At 35.6% G+C, this 17915-nt stretch overlaps 1 protein-coding gene across 1 annotated transcript in view; it reads right to left on the bottom strand.

Annotated features, from left to right (window-relative positions):
• The window catches only part of LOC114044789 (vomeronasal type-1 receptor 1-like), a 59233-nt gene extending 43268 nt beyond the window's left edge, over positions 1-15965 (bottom strand). Inside the window, exons 1-2 of the mRNA XM_027864471.1 lie at positions 15951-15965; positions 12071-12823 (exon numbers count right to left, since the gene is read on the bottom strand). Of these exons, the coding sequence (XP_027720272.1) occupies positions 12071-12823; positions 15951-15965 (768 nt within the window). The remainder of the gene's footprint in view (positions 1-12070; positions 12824-15950) is intronic.
• Positions 15966-17915: the final 1950 nt, after the last annotated feature.

The raw sequence follows: 17915 nt of genomic DNA, 5'->3' as shown, positions 1-17915 counted from the left end.
GAGATCTGTGGATTTTTTATTATAGTTGCTTTTTTGTTTCATTTTTGTGTTTAGAATGTCTGGTCAGTTTTTATTTTTGTTCTATTTCTTGCATTATGATGCTCAGATTGAGTTGTATTCTTATTAGAAGTCTATACGCAGTGAAGTATCTTTTCACATTTTGTCTTTGAGATCTATGTGCTTTGCTTGTTTAGAAGTCATGGACTCTATCGACATTATTGAGTTTTGCTCTTTTTGTGTCATTCCCCTCCCCCCAATAACAACAAGAAAAGCACTAGAGCACAAAGAAATCATTGCCAGCAAAGATAATAAAATCAAAGTGAGAAGGTGAGTATCAAAACAGAGGTAAAGCTCTTCAAAGAAGGTCAAGTGAGAACAAGAAATAACAATGTACTGAAGCAGAGGAAAATATGAACAAAGAGAAGCAGATATGTATATTTATTTTTATATCTATAGCTATTACTATATTAATATTCTACATAGATATTAATATAGTTATAGATAGATGTACATACCTATCTATATCAAGTTTTGTTACTCATCATCCAATCACAGCAATTTTAATATCTTCCCTGTCAGTGATTTCTTCATGCTCCAGATTTTCTGCTGAATTTTCTTCCTCCCAAGGACTTTGGTGGATTTGGATTAAAAAAAAAATCCTCTATTAGTCACTTCCTGACCCTATCCCATTATACTGTGAAATTCATCTCAGACCTAGACCTCAAAGCTTTCTCATCTTTCTCTAATTCACCATACTGTGTATATGACCATTACAATTCTTGGTTGCTGCCACTGAACACTTTTGAGATGATAGGACTGTATGAAATAAAATGTCAGTCTCTTTTCCTGAAGGCCTAACGCAGCCCTATATCCTAGTCCTTTGCCTCAGTTCCTATCCCTATATGGATCTCTGCCTCAGATGAGTCAGTGTCTGATGCTTTTAGGTGTGCAAGGGAGCTGGTGTGGTGATGGGGTCAGGGTATACAATGGATGGTGTGGGCCGAGATTATGCTACTTTAGAGTTGCCTGATCTAGAGGCTGCCCCAAATTGAGCATGGATGATCTAGGCGGAGTATGTTCCAGTATTTGTACATTTATACCTCTTCCACACATAGTTAGAGATAGTTGAAGCCTGCTACTTGTTGTAACAGTATTTTGGAATAAAGAAAGGTATGCATATGCTGGAATCAACTACAGAAGTATTAGTGAAATTCCTGAGTGTACCCCAGGGCACAAAACCATAGGTAGCATCCTGTCTCCAGTTAGATTAAAGAGTTTGGTGGAGAAAGAATATTGAGTGAGAATTAAGTATTATTAGTGTCTTCCACTATTAATTCCCAAGAATGCTGCTTTTTTTTTTTACCTTATTGTTTATCACCTTTTGGAGTTAGCTATAATTGATCTACCTGGTACACAATTTCTCTTTGGGGTAGTTCTTGAGTATTAATAGGGACTGGAGAAAATACCTAATCTTCAACCTTCTTGTAACTTTTTTTTTTTTGGGTGAGGTGATCAGGGCTAAGTGACTTGCCCAAGGTCATACAGCTAGTAAGTGTTAAGTGTCTGAGGCTGGATTTTTAAAAATTTTTTATTATTTATTTATTCATTCATTCATTCATTCATCCACTTATTTATTTATTTACTTATAGGCATTTGGGGTTCAGTGACTTGCCCAGGTTCACACAGCTAGCAAGTGTTGTGTTTGGTCTAAGACCGGATGTGAACTCAGGTCCTTCTGACTTAAGGACCAGTGCTCTATCCACTGAGCCACCTAGCTGCCCCCATTTGTAACTTTTTTTGAGCAACAATAAGGGGTAGTGTATATATTGTCCACCACCTGTGGCTACAGAGATATAAACCCCTTGGAGCCCAACCTCTGAGAGGATGTGGAGTAAATCCTTAGATCTGAGGTGTAAGATTTCTGCTTTGCTCAAAGAACTTAACATCGAAGAGCAGAGATTCCCATATGAGGCCCACAACACTCCTGAATATGACAGGAATCAGGTTAAAATGTAATTGGGAAATACTTAACAGAATAAATAAAATGCAATAAAATATATAATACTAATTTATGGTTTTCTAAGTCCATATGTGACCCACAGGAATCCTTATGTATGGTTTAGTGGCACCTTTTTCTATTTGAGTTTGATATTACTGCTATAAAGCTTAAGGCTGCTTCGGTAGCCATGAAGAAAACCAGCCAGATAAGAAGTGGTCCTATCCAGCGGGAGAGCAGAGTGGTTCAAGAAAGGAGTGGTCCTACTGATGCTGTGCAGAATCTCTTTGATTGAAACAGTGGATATGAACTGCCCAGTCATGAGTTGTGAATTGCTGGGGGTACATATTTTCTCTACTCATGGGCCTTATAGCTACAGTATCGTGCACATGGGTACATGCATACAAATGTACCCATTCTCTTATGTGAATACTTTGCTTTCTGGGAATAGGACCCTACTTTCAGAATGTAATGTTTTTTAAATTTTTTCTTTCATTGATTTCTGCTTGATAAGTTTTATTGATGAAGAGTTAATGGCATCATCTCTAATAATCCGATATATAAGAAGAAAAGCAAAGGCTGGGACTCAGGATCTACAGTTGTGAGAAGCAAGAGTATGTTCCCCTCCATCAATGTTATTTTTAGTGCAGTTAGAATATAAATTATATCAAGGTGGCCACTGTCAGTGGAAGTGCCCTCAACTTGCCTGTATGTAAGTACAGATAGGGATGAGCATTATAACTGAGAGAGAGAAAAGATAGAAGATAAGGTGGTATAGGTGCTCATTTGTCATATGACAAAAATGATCTGATGCATTATTATGGGATTGAGGAGTTTTGCTCATTTTCTTGGCCAAAGAATTGGAGTGCAGTTTTAGAGTGGCTTTCCTCACACTCACCATTCCATGGAGCAGAATGTTATGGGTGATGATCCAGATAAGCACTAAGCTGTGTCCTACTATTGCAGGCCCAGAAGCACTGGCAGCCGTGGACAAAGAATGCCTTTGGAGTTTGGAGTATGACAGTATTGGGAGCAAGAGAAGTTGTCTAGCCTGTAAGCATAACGGATAGCAATAGTGTCGTGCTATTGTGATAGTTCTAAGTGTGCCCAAGCTCTACACGTATAACTAGAGTCTTTTTTACTTCATGGATCCCTTTGAATTATACTTAGCTAAATCAAAGCCATGGTGGAAAGAGTAAAGGATATTGAGAAATATGCCAGATAACATGGTTCAGAAATAAGAAATTAGTTTGAAGAATTGTAGACTATATATCTGGAATATGATAATATAATGTGGTACTGCTCAGGTCTTCTTATTTCTCTCAATATCTGCTGACACATTTTCCCTCGTATCTTTGCTAGTTGACCGATGGTTGAATAGCATCCTTATAAGAACTATTGTATTTTCTACTTAAACCTTAACTTGAAGATCAAGCTGGCTGCTGCCATTACTATATTCAGGAAGGGTTTGTCTTTAGGACAAACCTTAGGATCCTCTAAGACTGAAGTACAAATGTTCTACAAGTTTATGGCAAAGTTCAGGTAAAGGCATACAGCAAGACTAAAAGAAGTTAGATCGCTTTCTTGCTACTCACAAACAAGGGTTGGCTGTCATGGGCGTGTATGAACAGATGTAGTCAGGGATAGAGTCCTATGTGGTCTTCCTCACCCTCACCATTCCATGGGACAGTGTGATGTGGATGGTGTCCCAAATTAGTGCAAAAATATGTTCTATGGTTAAATGCCCAATATCACTGGTGGCCTTAGTTTATGTAGGATTTTCAGAAAAAAGATTCTGCAGTTTCAGCTATCATGTCATTGGTAGGGCAATGAAGCTAGAGAACCTGACCCAGTAGAAATGGGGGATTCATAAACATTAACCAGAAGGACCTACTTAGGATCAAGAAGGTGGGATTATAACTATGCCATACCAAAAAAAAAAAAAAACAAAGCCTTTCTGGATATTGTCAGTAGCCAGTTCCAATGACACCTGAGTGCAGTTTAAAGTTTAAGCAGACCAGAGTTTTGTAACAGGTCTTTCACTTAGTATGCTTTAGAATGAGTCCTAGGAGAAGGGGACCTTAGATTCTTCAGGGCAGAAAGAGCAATTATTTGGCCTTAATTCTTTCCCATCAACTGTATTGCTTGTTCAGGGTACAGTGCTGAATCGTTTTGACTTGAACTATTTATTTACATGGTTAGCTCAGAATTTCTTACATAACTGCAAAGTATTCTGTTCTGCTTTGAGGCCCTTAAAGTGAGTGTCCACTAGTCTCAACCTGCCCATTAGAGTGTCCAACTATCTCACAAATTGGCAATAAATGAATGTGGGGAAATGTCTTTGCAGCATTATTTGGAGGCAAAATTGTAACTAGATGCCAGGTGTCTTTAAACTTCTCTCTTTGCCCAGAGGTATACTGGTTGTGAATGTCTGCAGTCTTTCTATTCAAATAGACTCCAGAATACAAATTATTGGGTAGAATGGTTCATGGCCAAATATCACCAGGTAGCATGTAAATGCATTGGTATCATACTACTTGGACTTTTATGTATGGACTAACTAAGTCATGTGCTGGAACCACCACTGATATTTTTGTTCTAATTTTAGTACCAATAATATGTTCATAACAGTGTGGTTGAAACTATCAGGTTGTTATATATGATATATACTTAGAGAATCAAGTAAAAAAATTACTTGAAATAATAAACAACTTTAGAAAATTTGCATGTTATAAAACAAACCCACAAGTCATTCCCCAATTGATAAATGGTCAAAGGATATGAAAGGCAGTTTTCAGAGGAAGAAATTAAAGCCATCTATAGTCATAGGAAAAAGTGCTCTAAATCACTATTGATTAGAGAAATGCAAATCAAAACAACTCCGAGGTACCACATCACACCTATCAGATTGGCCAACATAACAAAACAGGAAAATGATAAATGTTGGAGAAGATGTGAGAAAATTGGAACAAAAGCACATTGTTGATGGAGTTGTGAACTGATCTAACCAGACAGCAGTTTGGAACTATGCTCTAAGGACTGTAAAACATAACCTTTGACCCAGCAATTCCACTACTAAGTTTGTATCCCAAAGAGATCATAAAAAAGGGAAAAGGACCCACATGTGTAAGAATATTTTTAGCAGTTCTTTTTGTGGTGGCCAAGAACTGGAAAACGAGGAAATACCCATCAATTGGGGAATGACTGATCAAATTGTGGTACATGAATGTAATGGAATACTATTGTTTCTTAAGAAATGATGAGCAGGCAGATTTCAGAAAAACCTGGAAATACTTGCGTGAACTGATGCTGAGTGAAGTGAGCAGAACCAGAAGAATATTGTACACAGTAACAGCAACATTGTGCAATGACCAACCTTGATAGACTTAGCTCTTCTCAGCAATACAATGATCCAAGACAATTCCAAAAGACTCATGATGAAAAATGCTATCCACATTCAGAGAAAGAACTATGGAGTCTGAATGTAGATCAAAGCATACTATTTTCTCTCTATTTTTGTTTTTGTTTTTCTTACTTATGGTTTGTTGCTTTGGTTCTGATTCTTCTTTACAACATGACTACTGTGGAATTATGTTTTATATTGTATTAAATATATTTAATATTGTACATGTATAGACTATATCAGATTGTATGCCATTTGGGAATGGGGAAGGGAGATGGGGAAACATTTTAGAAGTCAATATCTTATAAAAGTGAATGCCGAAAAGTAAAAATGAATGAATGAATGAATAAAAAACCAAACAAACAAAGAAACAAACAAATAAGTAAATAAATAAAGACCATGATGGGGGGGAAGTTTGATGATCTTAGAAAAACATGGATAGACTTGCACAAAATAATGAAGAGTTAAATGAGCAGATCCAAGAGAATGTTGTATATAGTAACAATAATTTTATTTTAAGAACAATTTTAAACAAAAAAGTCATTTTCACTATTATAAAAACCTAGATTAACTACAAAGAACATTTGAAGGAAGATGCTTCTGAATTTAGAGAAAGAACTGATAAATAGAGGCATGTGTAGAATGATTTTACACATATATACATATTTGTGTTTAATGGTACCTGTCTATGGCATGGGAGGGAAGAATAAAAGAAAAAAATTTATATGTTAACTTTATTATATACTTAAAAGGAATAGAATGTTGCACATAATAGATCTGCAGTTTCATGTGCAATCACCTTTTTTAATATACTTTTTCATGGAAATGCTTGTTTTATTCTATGTATTAAAAATAAAATTTAAAAAATAAAAAAATAGAACTGGGCAAGTGGAAACTAATGACTCTATGAAACATCAAGAAACAATTGAACAAAATCAGAAGAATAACAAAATAGAAGAAAATATGAAATCTCTCATTGGAAAAAAGCAGCCAATCTGGAAAATAGGTTAAGGAAAGATAATTTAAAAATTATTGGACTACCTCAAAGCCATGATCAAAAGAAGATCCTAGAAATTATCTTTCAAGAAATTATTGGGGGTAGCTAGGTGGAACAGTGGATAGAGCATGGGCCCTGAAGTCAGGAGGACCTGAGTTCAGATCTGGCCTCAGACCAAACACTTGACACTTATTAGCTGTATGAGCCTGGGCAAGTCACTAAACCCCAATTGCCTAAACAAACAAACAAAAGTAAATCATCAAGAAAAACTGCTCTAATATTTTAGAACCAGAGGGCAATACAGAAATTGAAAGAATTTCTGATCACCTCCTGAAAGAGATTGCAAAATAAAAACTCCCAGAAATATCCCAAAATATGCTAAATCTCAGAACTCCCAGGACAAGGAGAAAATATTACAAACAGCAAAACAAAACAAACAAAACAAAACAAAAACAAAAACCATTTCAAATATTGTATAGCCACAGTTAGGCTACACAAGATTTAGTAGCTTCTACATTAAAGAATCGGAGAGCTTTGAATATGATATTCCAGATGGCAAAGGCATTATGATTACAACGAAGAATACAAAACTTTGTTTAATCTTTCAGGGGAAAAGTGGACATTCAATAAAACAGAGAACTTTCAAGCATTCCTGATGAAAAGACCAGAGACGAATAGAAAATTTGACCTTCAAAAACAAGACTCAGAGAAGCATAAAAAAGTAAACAGAAGAGAGAAATCATAAGGGATTCAATAAGGTTAAACTATTTACATTCCTACATGGGAAGATGATACATGTAACTCCTAAGAACTTTCTAATTTTAGAGTAGTTAGAAGATGTATACATAGACAGAGGGCACAAGTGTAAGTTGAATATGATGGAATGATATCTCATAAATAAAATTAAGGATTGAAGAAGAGAAATGCATTGGGAGAAGGGGGAAGGGAAAGACAGAATGAGGTAAATTATCACACATTAAAGAGACACAAAAGAGCTTTTACAATGGAAGGGAAGATGGAGAAGATAGGTAAGAACACTTGAACTTTACTCTGTTCATTGTTGGCTCAAAGAGGGAATAACATACACACACAATTGGGTATAGAAATTTCTTACCCTAGAAGAAAGTAGGAGGAGATGGCGATAAGAGAAGAGGGAGGCTGATAGATGGGAGAACAGATTGAGGGAGGTGGTTGTCAGAAGCAAAACATTTTTCGTTTGTTTGGTTTTTGCTTTTTTTTTTAAACATTTAATAATATTACACGTAAAGATAGTTTGGAACATTCATTTTTACAAGATTTTGAGTTCCAAATTTTTCTCCTTCCCTCCTTTCCCTCCTCACTCCCCAAGATAGTAAGCAATCTGATATATGTTATACATGTACAATCATGTTAAACATATTTCCACATTAGTCATGTTGTGAAAGAAGAATTAGAACAAAGGAGAAAATCACAAGAAAGAGAAGATAAAAAACAACAAAAAAAGTGATAATGTGTGCTTCCATCTACATTCAGACTCCATAGTTCTTTCTCTGGATGTGGTTAGCATCTTCCATCATGAGTCTTTTGGAATTGTCTTGGATCATTGTATTGTTGAGGAGAGCTAAGTCTATCATAGTTGATCATCACACAATGTTGCTCTTACTGTGTACAATATTCTCCTTGTTCTGCTTACTTCACTCAGAATTAGCTCATGTAAGTCTTTCCAAGGCAAAACACTTTTGAAGATGGACAGGGTGAAAGGAGACAAAGAGTAGGATAAATGGTGGTGTGATTAAGATGGAGGGAAATACATAGTGATCATAACTGTGAAAAAATTATAGAAAGCATCTCTGGTAAAGTCCTCATTTGTCAAATATATAAAGAACTGAATCAAATTTATAAAAATAAGATCCACTCCTGGATTGATAAATGGTTAAAGTATATGAACATGAGTTTTCAGACAAAGTAATCAAAGTTATCTATAGTCATATGAAAAATGCTCTAAATCACTAGTAATTAGAGAAACGCAAATTAAAACAAGCCTGAGATATCACCCCACATATGTCAGATTGCCTAATATGGCAGAAAAAAGAAAATGATGAATGTTGGATAGGATGTGGGGAAATTGAGATATTAATGCTCTGTTAGCGGAGTTGTGAACTGATTCAACCATTTTGAAGAGCAATTAGGAACTATGCCCAAAGAACTATAAAACCATGCCTTTGATCCACCAATAAGACTAATAGGTCTGTATCCCAAAGAGATAAAGAAAAAAGAAAAGGACTTATATGTTTAAAAATATATATCGCAACTCTTTTAGTGGTGGCAAAGAACTGGAAATTGTGGGGATGCCCATCAATTGAGAAATGGTTGAAAAAGTTGTGGTATATGATTGTGATGGAATACTATTGTGTTATGGGAAATGATGAGCAGATGCTCTGAGAAAAATGTGGAGCGACTTACATGAACTAATGTAAAGTGAAGTCAGCAGACTCTGAAGAACTGTGTACGCATTATCAGCAATATTGTATGATGACCAGCTACAAATGACTTAGCTATTCTAAGCAATACAGTGCTCTGAGACAATTGATAAGAATTTTTAATGAAAAATGCTATCCATAACCAGAGAAAGAACTGATGGAGACTGAATGCCATAAGAAGCATTTTTAAACTTTATTTTTCTTGTTTTATTTATTTATTTTTTGGTCTGTATTTTCTTTCACAACATGACTAATATGGAAACATGTTTTGCATGATTGCACATGTACAACCTATGTCAAATTGCTTGTTTTCTCAATGAGTGGGGAAGGAAGGATGGGATGGAGAGAACTTGGAGCTCAAGGTTTTACGAAATGGATGTTAAATATTATTGAGGGGAAATAAAATATTTTTAAAAGGGGTGAAACATACACAACTAAAAGAAATAAAATAAAGAAATTGAGAAATGGATTCTCAATTAATACTAGCACTACAAATACTATTTCTGAAAAACATCCTTTTTCTATGATAGTGAAGTGATTCTAGGTAAGGCTAACTGATGGACCTGAGCCCCGCTTATCTGGTCACAAAAGAAGCAAGTATTGTTTCCCATGTGAAAAACAGAGTCTTCAATTCAAGAACAACGCTTTTCATAGACCAGACTAGAAACTCAAGCCTTGTCATTGGTGGCAAAATAATGGATCCAAACCCTAGAGATTATGTAAGAGAAAGGGAGCTTCTTTTACTCCTCCTAAATAGCAAGGGAGAGAAGAACAAGGGCCTTTCTCAGAACCCTGGAGAATGTCTTCCCCAATAACAGCTTCCTCTTACATGTAGTAAAGCAATTAGTTGCACAGTGCAAAGATTTAGACTAACCCATTCCTAAACTTGTAATCATGAGTCAATTGGGAAGGATTTGCTGTCAGGAAAATCTCTCTGGGATGTTATTCTAGACTTATTTTTACCCTCTATCAATGGCAGTGACTGTGACCGTGACTGTGAAAAAGTTTTACCTTTCTCCGTAGGTATTTGTATGTATTAAATGGAAAGGAAAGGAAGAAGATGAAGAGTAAGAGAAATAGAAATGGGGGGAGAAACAGTGATTCACATTGATGAGCACAAGTGAGAAAACATGAGAATGAATCCTAAAAGGTGGAGTTTATAATTCCTTGACATCTCATTAACACATGAGGCCCTGAACAGCATACCTAGTATTTTTTTTTTTTTGTAATATTAACATCAAGGCAAGGTTTTGCCTGCATAACTTTAGAGAGGGAAATGATCCTGGGGAGAGAAAGGATAAGAGCCATCCTGAGAATTCACAGAACTTCATAGCTTGAAAGGAAAGGACATCCAAGAGTTCATTTTAAACCATAATTCCTTCAACACTGTCCTCAAGGAATAGCTACTTATCACATACCTTGGAAAAGTCAGGTTTTAATTAATCAGTCAATTAAAAATTATTCTTACTTATTTTGTTAAATATTTACCAATTACATGTAAAAAAATTTAACAGATTTTTAAAAATTTTGAGTCTCAAATTCTCTCCCTCTCTCATGCCCCTCTCCCCTCCTTGAAAAGCAAAGCAATTTAATTTTGATTATACATGTGAGGTTATGCAAAACATTTTTACATATTAGCCATGTTCAAAAGAAAATATAAATAAAATAAAACAATAAAGACTTTCTTTTTTTAAAAAAAAAGCATGCATCAACCTGCATTCAGAGTTCATCAGTTCTCCCTCTGGAGGCATTTTCCATTATGGGTCCTTTGGAATGGTCTTGGATCATTGTCTTTTTTAAATTTTTCTCTTCATTTAATTCAATTCAATTCAGTACAAGTGTGTAATAAGCACTATGGATAACACCATGTGATCTTTTTCTCAAATCCAACACACAGTTCCTATTCAGAAACCACTTCAATCTGACTTTACCTCAACCTTCCTTCCTTTGACCTTTCTTTTTTTCTGAAAGGGCACTGATTCCCCTCTTCACTTTTCTTTTTTTATTAATTTATTTATTTTTAGTTTTCAACATTCACTTTGGATCATTGTCTTGATAAAAGTAGTTAAGACTTTTATGGGAACATATCTTCCTTAGAATATTGCTGTTGTGTAAAATATTTTCCTGGTTCTATTCCCTCCACTTTACATGAGTTCATATAAGTCTTCTCAGGTTTTTTTGCTCATCATTTCTTATAGCACAATAGTTTTCCATTACAATCATATACCATAACTTGCTCAACCATTTCCCAAATGATGGTTGTTATTGTTGTTGTTGTTGAGTAATGTCCAACTCTTCATGACTCCATTTGGGGTTTTCCTGGCAAAGATACTGGAGAATTTTGCCATTTCCTTCTCCAGCTCATTTTGCAGATGAGGAAACTGAGGCAAACAGGATTGAGTGACATGCCTAAGGTCACACAGCTAGTAAATGTCTGAGGCCTGATTTGAACTCAAGTGTTCTTGACTTCAGATCTGACACTTTAGCCACTGCACCATCTAGCTGCCCCAATTGATGGACTTCTCCTCAATTTCTAATTCGTTGCCATCACAAAAAAAAAACTGCTATAAATATTGTTTTGTACAAATAGGTCTTTTCCTCTGTTTTTGAATGATCTCTTTGGATTAGAGACATAGTAGTGTTATTTCTGAGTCAGAGTAAATGCAGTTTTATAGCCATTTGGGCATAGTTCCAAATTGTTCTCCATATTGGTTGACCTAGTTCACAACTCCACCATCAATGTATTAGTGTCTCAGTTTTTTCACACCCCCTCCAGCATTTGCCATTTTCTTTTTGGTCATGTTAGCCAACCTGATAGGTTTGAGATGGTATCTCAGAGTTGTTTTTAATGTGCATTTCTCTAATCCATAGTGATTTGGAGGACTTTTTCATTTGATTATTGATAACTTTGCTTTCTCCTTCTAACAACTGCGTGTTCCTATCCTTTGACTATTATGCGACTGGGGGATGGAATGACCAGCTGGATTTCTACTTCTGTTTAAAAAACCTATTAGATTCTTTCCCTTTGGCAGGATCCTTTGTAGGTGGACTCGGAAGAAGAGGCTATTGAAATATCCCCCAGGAGAGTATAAGGATTGGGGCTTTGTCATCCCCCAGAGAGTCAAGAAGTACATAGAAATTTTGGAATCACTGATGATCAGCACAAAAGGGCTAAAAGCTGGAAAGCAGGCAGCCAGGAAGCCAGAGTAGTTTACCATCCAGGGGAGTAGATTTATATGATACATATACCATGAAAAGATAGAATTTAATGAATAAAAGAAGACAAAGAAGCTGACCAGCAGCAAGATGGTTCGAGTGGCTCTGGTCTTAGGGGAACCTCTAGGAGTGAGCTTGCTGCTATGAATATACTGGATTTGTTGGTCATATCTGCATAGGAAAAATATCATATATCCACCTGTCCAGACCATGATTGCCATACAAACAATGTCGAAAAGAGAGATTACAAACGTATATAGTGAGATGTTAACTGAGGTTAGAAATGCAAAAGTACAAAAGCCAAAATCTATTATCTTAGTGACATTTTTGCTAATCTTTGGGTTGCTTATAGTCTCTAGAAGAATATAATTGGTCAAGAGTTGGAAGGTCCAGCAGAAAAGAATGAAGAGGGAAATGTACTTTGGGACTTGGGTTTTGAACTGGACCCCCCTGGAGCTCCCTGAACTGATGGTGATGGCCTGGACACTACTCAAGAGGCAGGTGGTGCAGAGACAAAGGCTACGGGCCACTCGGTGAAAGTAGATGACAAATTTGCATATCAAATCATTCATGAAGTTAATGAGTCCAAAAGCAGACATTGTATAAGGGATCCCTTTGGAGAGAAGTACTAAGTCATTGACAAAAGCCAGATGGGTAATAATTAAGTCTATAGGTCTTAATCTATGACCAGTGAAGAAGGTAATGGTATAAAGTACCAGAATGAAGGAGTTCCCCAGGGCCCCAACTCCTGTCTGAGAAAGGAAGAAAACTCTTAGTACATTATTACTAGTAATCATTTTCTTGTTGTTTAAGAGAGGCAAACAGTAGTCAGATGAATGAATCCTGAAAAGAAACATAAGTAGTTAATTTCATTACCTGAAAGGAAAAAAATGTATTTATAAATCTTTTACTAGATGCCAAGCACTGTACCACATGCTGGGAATATAATAAAAGATACTGAGAGCAAGAAACTTAAGTTGAAATAAAGGAAGGATACAAATCAGAGAGACCCGAGAGGACTAAAGGGAAATGAAGATTCCCAGTCCAGGGGCATGGTTTTGAAATCCAAAAGTTAGTAGAAGGCTCTGGGAGAAGAATAATTGCTGGTGCAGACCTCACCACCAAATGGAGGCCCCAGGTAGAACTCACCAATTTGAGAAGGGGCTGGCCCTCACAGCAGGATATCCCAGGCTGGTAAAACTGTAGGGATGATAATATGTTTTATGCCCAAGGCCTATAGGGAAGGTCAAGGAGGAAACAATAGCAAGGTAATAATTGTGAAGTCTATATATTAGGAATAGGTTTGTTACGGAAATGAAAGTATGCTTGAGCCCCTCAGTTTGAGATAAGGGAGGTACTCTTCATGTTCAATAGAATTCCTATTCATTCTTCCTTCTTACCTGGAAGACTTTTCTGAAAATGTCTTTTTTATTGCTTCTAGATGAACTCTGGGAAGGTTAATATTTGTATGAAAGTTATTAATATCTTGTCACGTCTTCCATTCCTATTGGCTTTTAGATAAGATAAGATCTGCTTTAACATATAGCTCTGACTATGTGCCAGACACTGTGCTAAGTGCTTTATAATTATCTCATTTCATCCTCACAACAATGCTGGGAAGCATGTGCTATTTTATTCCCATTTTATAGATGAGGAAACAGATGAACAGAGGTAAAGTGACTCGTGTAGGATCACACAGATAGTAAGTATCTTAGGCTGCATTTGAACTCAGGTCTTCCTGATTCCAGGCCTTATACTGTATCCACTGTTTCACCAAGCTGCTCCCAAATATATGTATTTATGTAATGATCTATCATCTATACATACTTACATATATTACATATACATATTATAGTTCCCCACAATATCAGTAATTAACACAATACAAGGTGCTAATGATAGAGGAATCAAATATTTAGGCACCATGAGGAAATTAGTTGATGTCAGGACTTAACAGCCCTAATCTATGGAAGGTCTCAAGATTCTTTCTGTAAAGACCTGTGTGTTTGAGCAGAACGGTGTTCACTGAGTCAAGTCACTTAGGAACATATTGTTTTATTGTTTCCATGTATAGGTCAAGGTTATAAGCAGAATCTGATCTTTCTGAATGTATGTATTTGTATGTCTATGCATGTGTTCATCATCAGACATATATATGGAATAAGTTGAAAGTTCCAGAGTCCTTGTCAAATATTTTTTTGCCTGAATTACCCCTCTTTCTCTATCAGATTGTTCATATGGATTTCTCTTTCTTTTTGAGAGAAAACTTGGATTTTCCTTCCCCATAGTAACCTCCACAAGAACTTAAAATTATTCAATTGGTCTCTTTTCAATTCACTACTACAGTCTTAAGTTTTGATTTTTATGTCTATCTTGACAGCTGGGGTGGTGGTAAGACCTCACTAGTTGTAATAGAATGGATGGTCATAAAGAAGGAACACAAAAGATTGATGAGCAAAGGAAGAGAGAAAAAAGAAGAGAGAATACCTTTTCTCTATGCTGTTGCTGCTCTGACAATGATATGCCCTCTAGACACCTTATTATATAAAGAGTCAGGTAAATCAAAAAAGAGGCTTTTCAATGTAATTATCAGGTATAGCCACAGAATAGAAAGTTTATATTTAGAGACTCTAGATTTGGATCTAGCACTGCCATTTTTTGCCTGTGATTTAGAGAAATCTAGAGAAATCACTTATATTCTCTGTGCTTCAATTGCTTCACTGGTAAAGTGAGAGATTTCAATTAAATTTGAGCTAAAGTTTCTTGCATATCTATCACTGATCCTGTGATCCTCTGAGGCAAAGTAAAAATAAACAATGAATGTACATATGTGTACATATATGCACACATAATTGGTTGATATCTTTATTTTGCATTATCTTGAAACTCTTTAAATGTGTGTGTGCATATACATATATGTATATATATATGTGTGTGTGCATGTATGTGTATATGTGTGTATATATAAAATATATACAGAGAGAGATAATGCAAAAATAAAGATATAATCAAGTATATATATATATATGTATGCTTGTATATACTTGTATGTGTGTGTATATATATACTTGATTGATATCTTTATTTTTACATTATCTGTGTATATATATACATATCTACATATACATACATGCATACATATATATATATATACATATATACATATACACATACTGATACTTAAAGAAATTTGAAACTTTGAACAGTGACAGATAATTTGGCAGACCTGCAAATATCAGAGCATGTTTTAACTTTAATACATGAAGAATCTGTTACAAGACAATGTTTTAATAGCTATTCTATTTGTAAATAGATTGAATTTTTACTCTCATTTGTAAAAAGAATGCTTTTAGGATAGATAATTAGCAGGGATACCAAGAGAAAAATTGTGAGAAGAAAGAGAAAAAGGATTAAGAAAAAAATCTCTATTTCTCTAAGAGGGTTATGTTTAAGTTTTACATTGTGAATAAATAAGATTCTTGAGAGTCCTTCACTATCAATTTAAGAGCTGAAGTGGGTTACTGTTTTAGACCTAAGGAGAAGTAAAATATAATAGTGATGATTAGGTTGACTAATATGAATATATATTTATTATATATACATGTATATCAACTAATATAAATGATTGACTCCAGCTGTGATTTTCCCTCCCAGCTAAAGCATTAAACTATTTTTGCAACTTTGTGCTATTACTTCAATTTTTAATAAATTTTATACTAGTGCTTGTGATGCTTATTTAAGTCTTAGAGAAATAAGATTTTGATATACAGTGAGAGATAAGCAATCATGCATGAGAAAAGATATTACCATGTTGTTAATTAACATTGTTTCCATTAAATAATATAAAATTAATAATTTATAAGTGAATGAAGTAATTACCTTGTAATTCTGCATCTTGAGAATGAATCTGTTAATGAGTCAAATGGCAGGCTGAGGTGTGATCATACTTGATGAGACTGGTTGACACAAAAATATTGCTTCATTTTTTTTGAGGAACTAGTGTTGAAATTGTTTTGGGTTTTTAATTTTCATTTTGGTTCTAAGTAAATGCCTTTACTAATTCTATTGCCTTGAGCTAAGGGCAGAGATCCTAGTGGACATCAGAGCAAGGCAATCAGAGAGGCAGAAACAGCAGCGGAGGTAAGAGTAGAGATTTGAAAGGGACAAAGATTACAGGAATCTACAGCCTTAAGAACAGGAGAGATTCCTCATTTCAACCCAGAGGAGAAAAGGGAGGGAGAGGAAACCTTAGTGAGAAAGCGCCCCTTCTCTATCCTCTAAAAAATTCCATGCCCTTTTCCAGATTCTTCTCCAGTTGTCTATTCCTTTTCCAATTAAGGTCTCCTGAAAGAAATCATTTTCATCTAAGCTCCTGTCTCTGAGACTTAGATATAAAGATCTATCAGGTTAATCTATAAAGCTGAGAGAAAGAACAGGTCTATAGTATTTAGATGTGTGTGTGTGTGTGCGCGTGCGTGTGTGCATGCCTGTATCTTCTGTGCACTTGTGTCTGAGAGAATAGCACTGTGAGGACCCTATTTATAAGAATGAAATTCTTTGATTCTTTTTTTTCCCCAGAGTTGTGATTATCATGTCACATATAGAAAGGATGGCAGTCTATGAGAGGAGGCAAGGCTGTTTTGAGCAAAGTAAATTCCCCTAACACTATGTATAAGTCATCAGCAAGAACTGGTATTAATTAATGAAGCTATTACCTTAGCAGTGATTATTAGAGTCTTAAAAAAAAAACAATTAAGATCAAATGGGACAGACACTTTCTTTGACTCCTAGGGATTGTGAGAATCAGGTAGGGTCATAGACATAGGAGGGATGAAAAGAATTTAGAAACCCACGGAGTGAAGATATATTGTTCTGAGTCCATGGCTGGGTCTCATCTTTGGATTCTTGAGGAATGGCATTGGGCTCAGAAATTTCTTGCAGCTTAATTCAAATCCATATGTTACTGTTATTGCTTCTTATCTAACTCCAGGGTTCCCAGAGTCAGGATGAGGTCACCTTACAGAGAGATGAGACTCTTTATTTTTATCCTAATTGTCAGGTATTACAGATCCAAAAGGATGCCACAGCAGCTAAGTGTCTGAGACTCCTCATGATTAAATTAGCTCTCTATTTTCCCTGAACACTACCCCACTTCCAGAATGGATAGTGTAGTGAAAAGAACACTAGCTAAAAATCTGGGTTTGAATACATGGTCTGATATTTACCGGCTATGTGACCAGTTGGACTAGTCATTTGACCTCTTTGAAACTCAGTTTCCTTATCTATGAAATTTGCAAAACAATCTGTATAAGAACTATTGCCTGAGGTTCTTGGAAAGAACCCACTTTGCAATCCTCATGGCATTTATATAAAAACAGAAGTATTAATCCAGGTTTTTCAGAAGAAGCCTTCTATCCATGCCAACATTATTCTCCTCCTATAATCACACATACATATAAACACACATATGTATTTATTTCTGTACATTACTACTTAAACTATCACCAGTTGTCCTGATCTATATCTTGCCACTGGACCCAGATGGCTCTGCAGGAGAAACTGAGGCTGAGGACTTTGCACAGCCCTCTCTCACTTAAATCCAATTCACTTGCAAGTCATGGCATCACCTCCCTGATGTCATGGTCCTCTTGGAGAATGAAGGACAAACAACAACAACAATCATAAAATCATAGATATACATAATAGTATCTTTTAATATATTATTTGAATATATTAAGTACCAAGATGCCTAGAGAACTTCTATAAATTCAATTATGAAAGGTATGAAACAGGACTAACGTGATATAGTGAATAGAAAACAGCTCTTGGAAGCCAGAATAATCT

This window comes from Vombatus ursinus, unplaced genomic scaffold (assembly GCF_900497805.2).
Source record: "Vombatus ursinus unplaced genomic scaffold, bare-nosed wombat genome assembly UNPS02014775.1, whole genome shotgun sequence".
In the NCBI taxonomy this organism is placed as follows: domain Eukaryota; kingdom Metazoa; phylum Chordata; class Mammalia; order Diprotodontia; family Vombatidae; genus Vombatus; species Vombatus ursinus.
The sequence above is the reverse complement of the archived record's forward strand: the minus strand, read 5'-3'. Positions and strand labels throughout refer to the sequence as shown.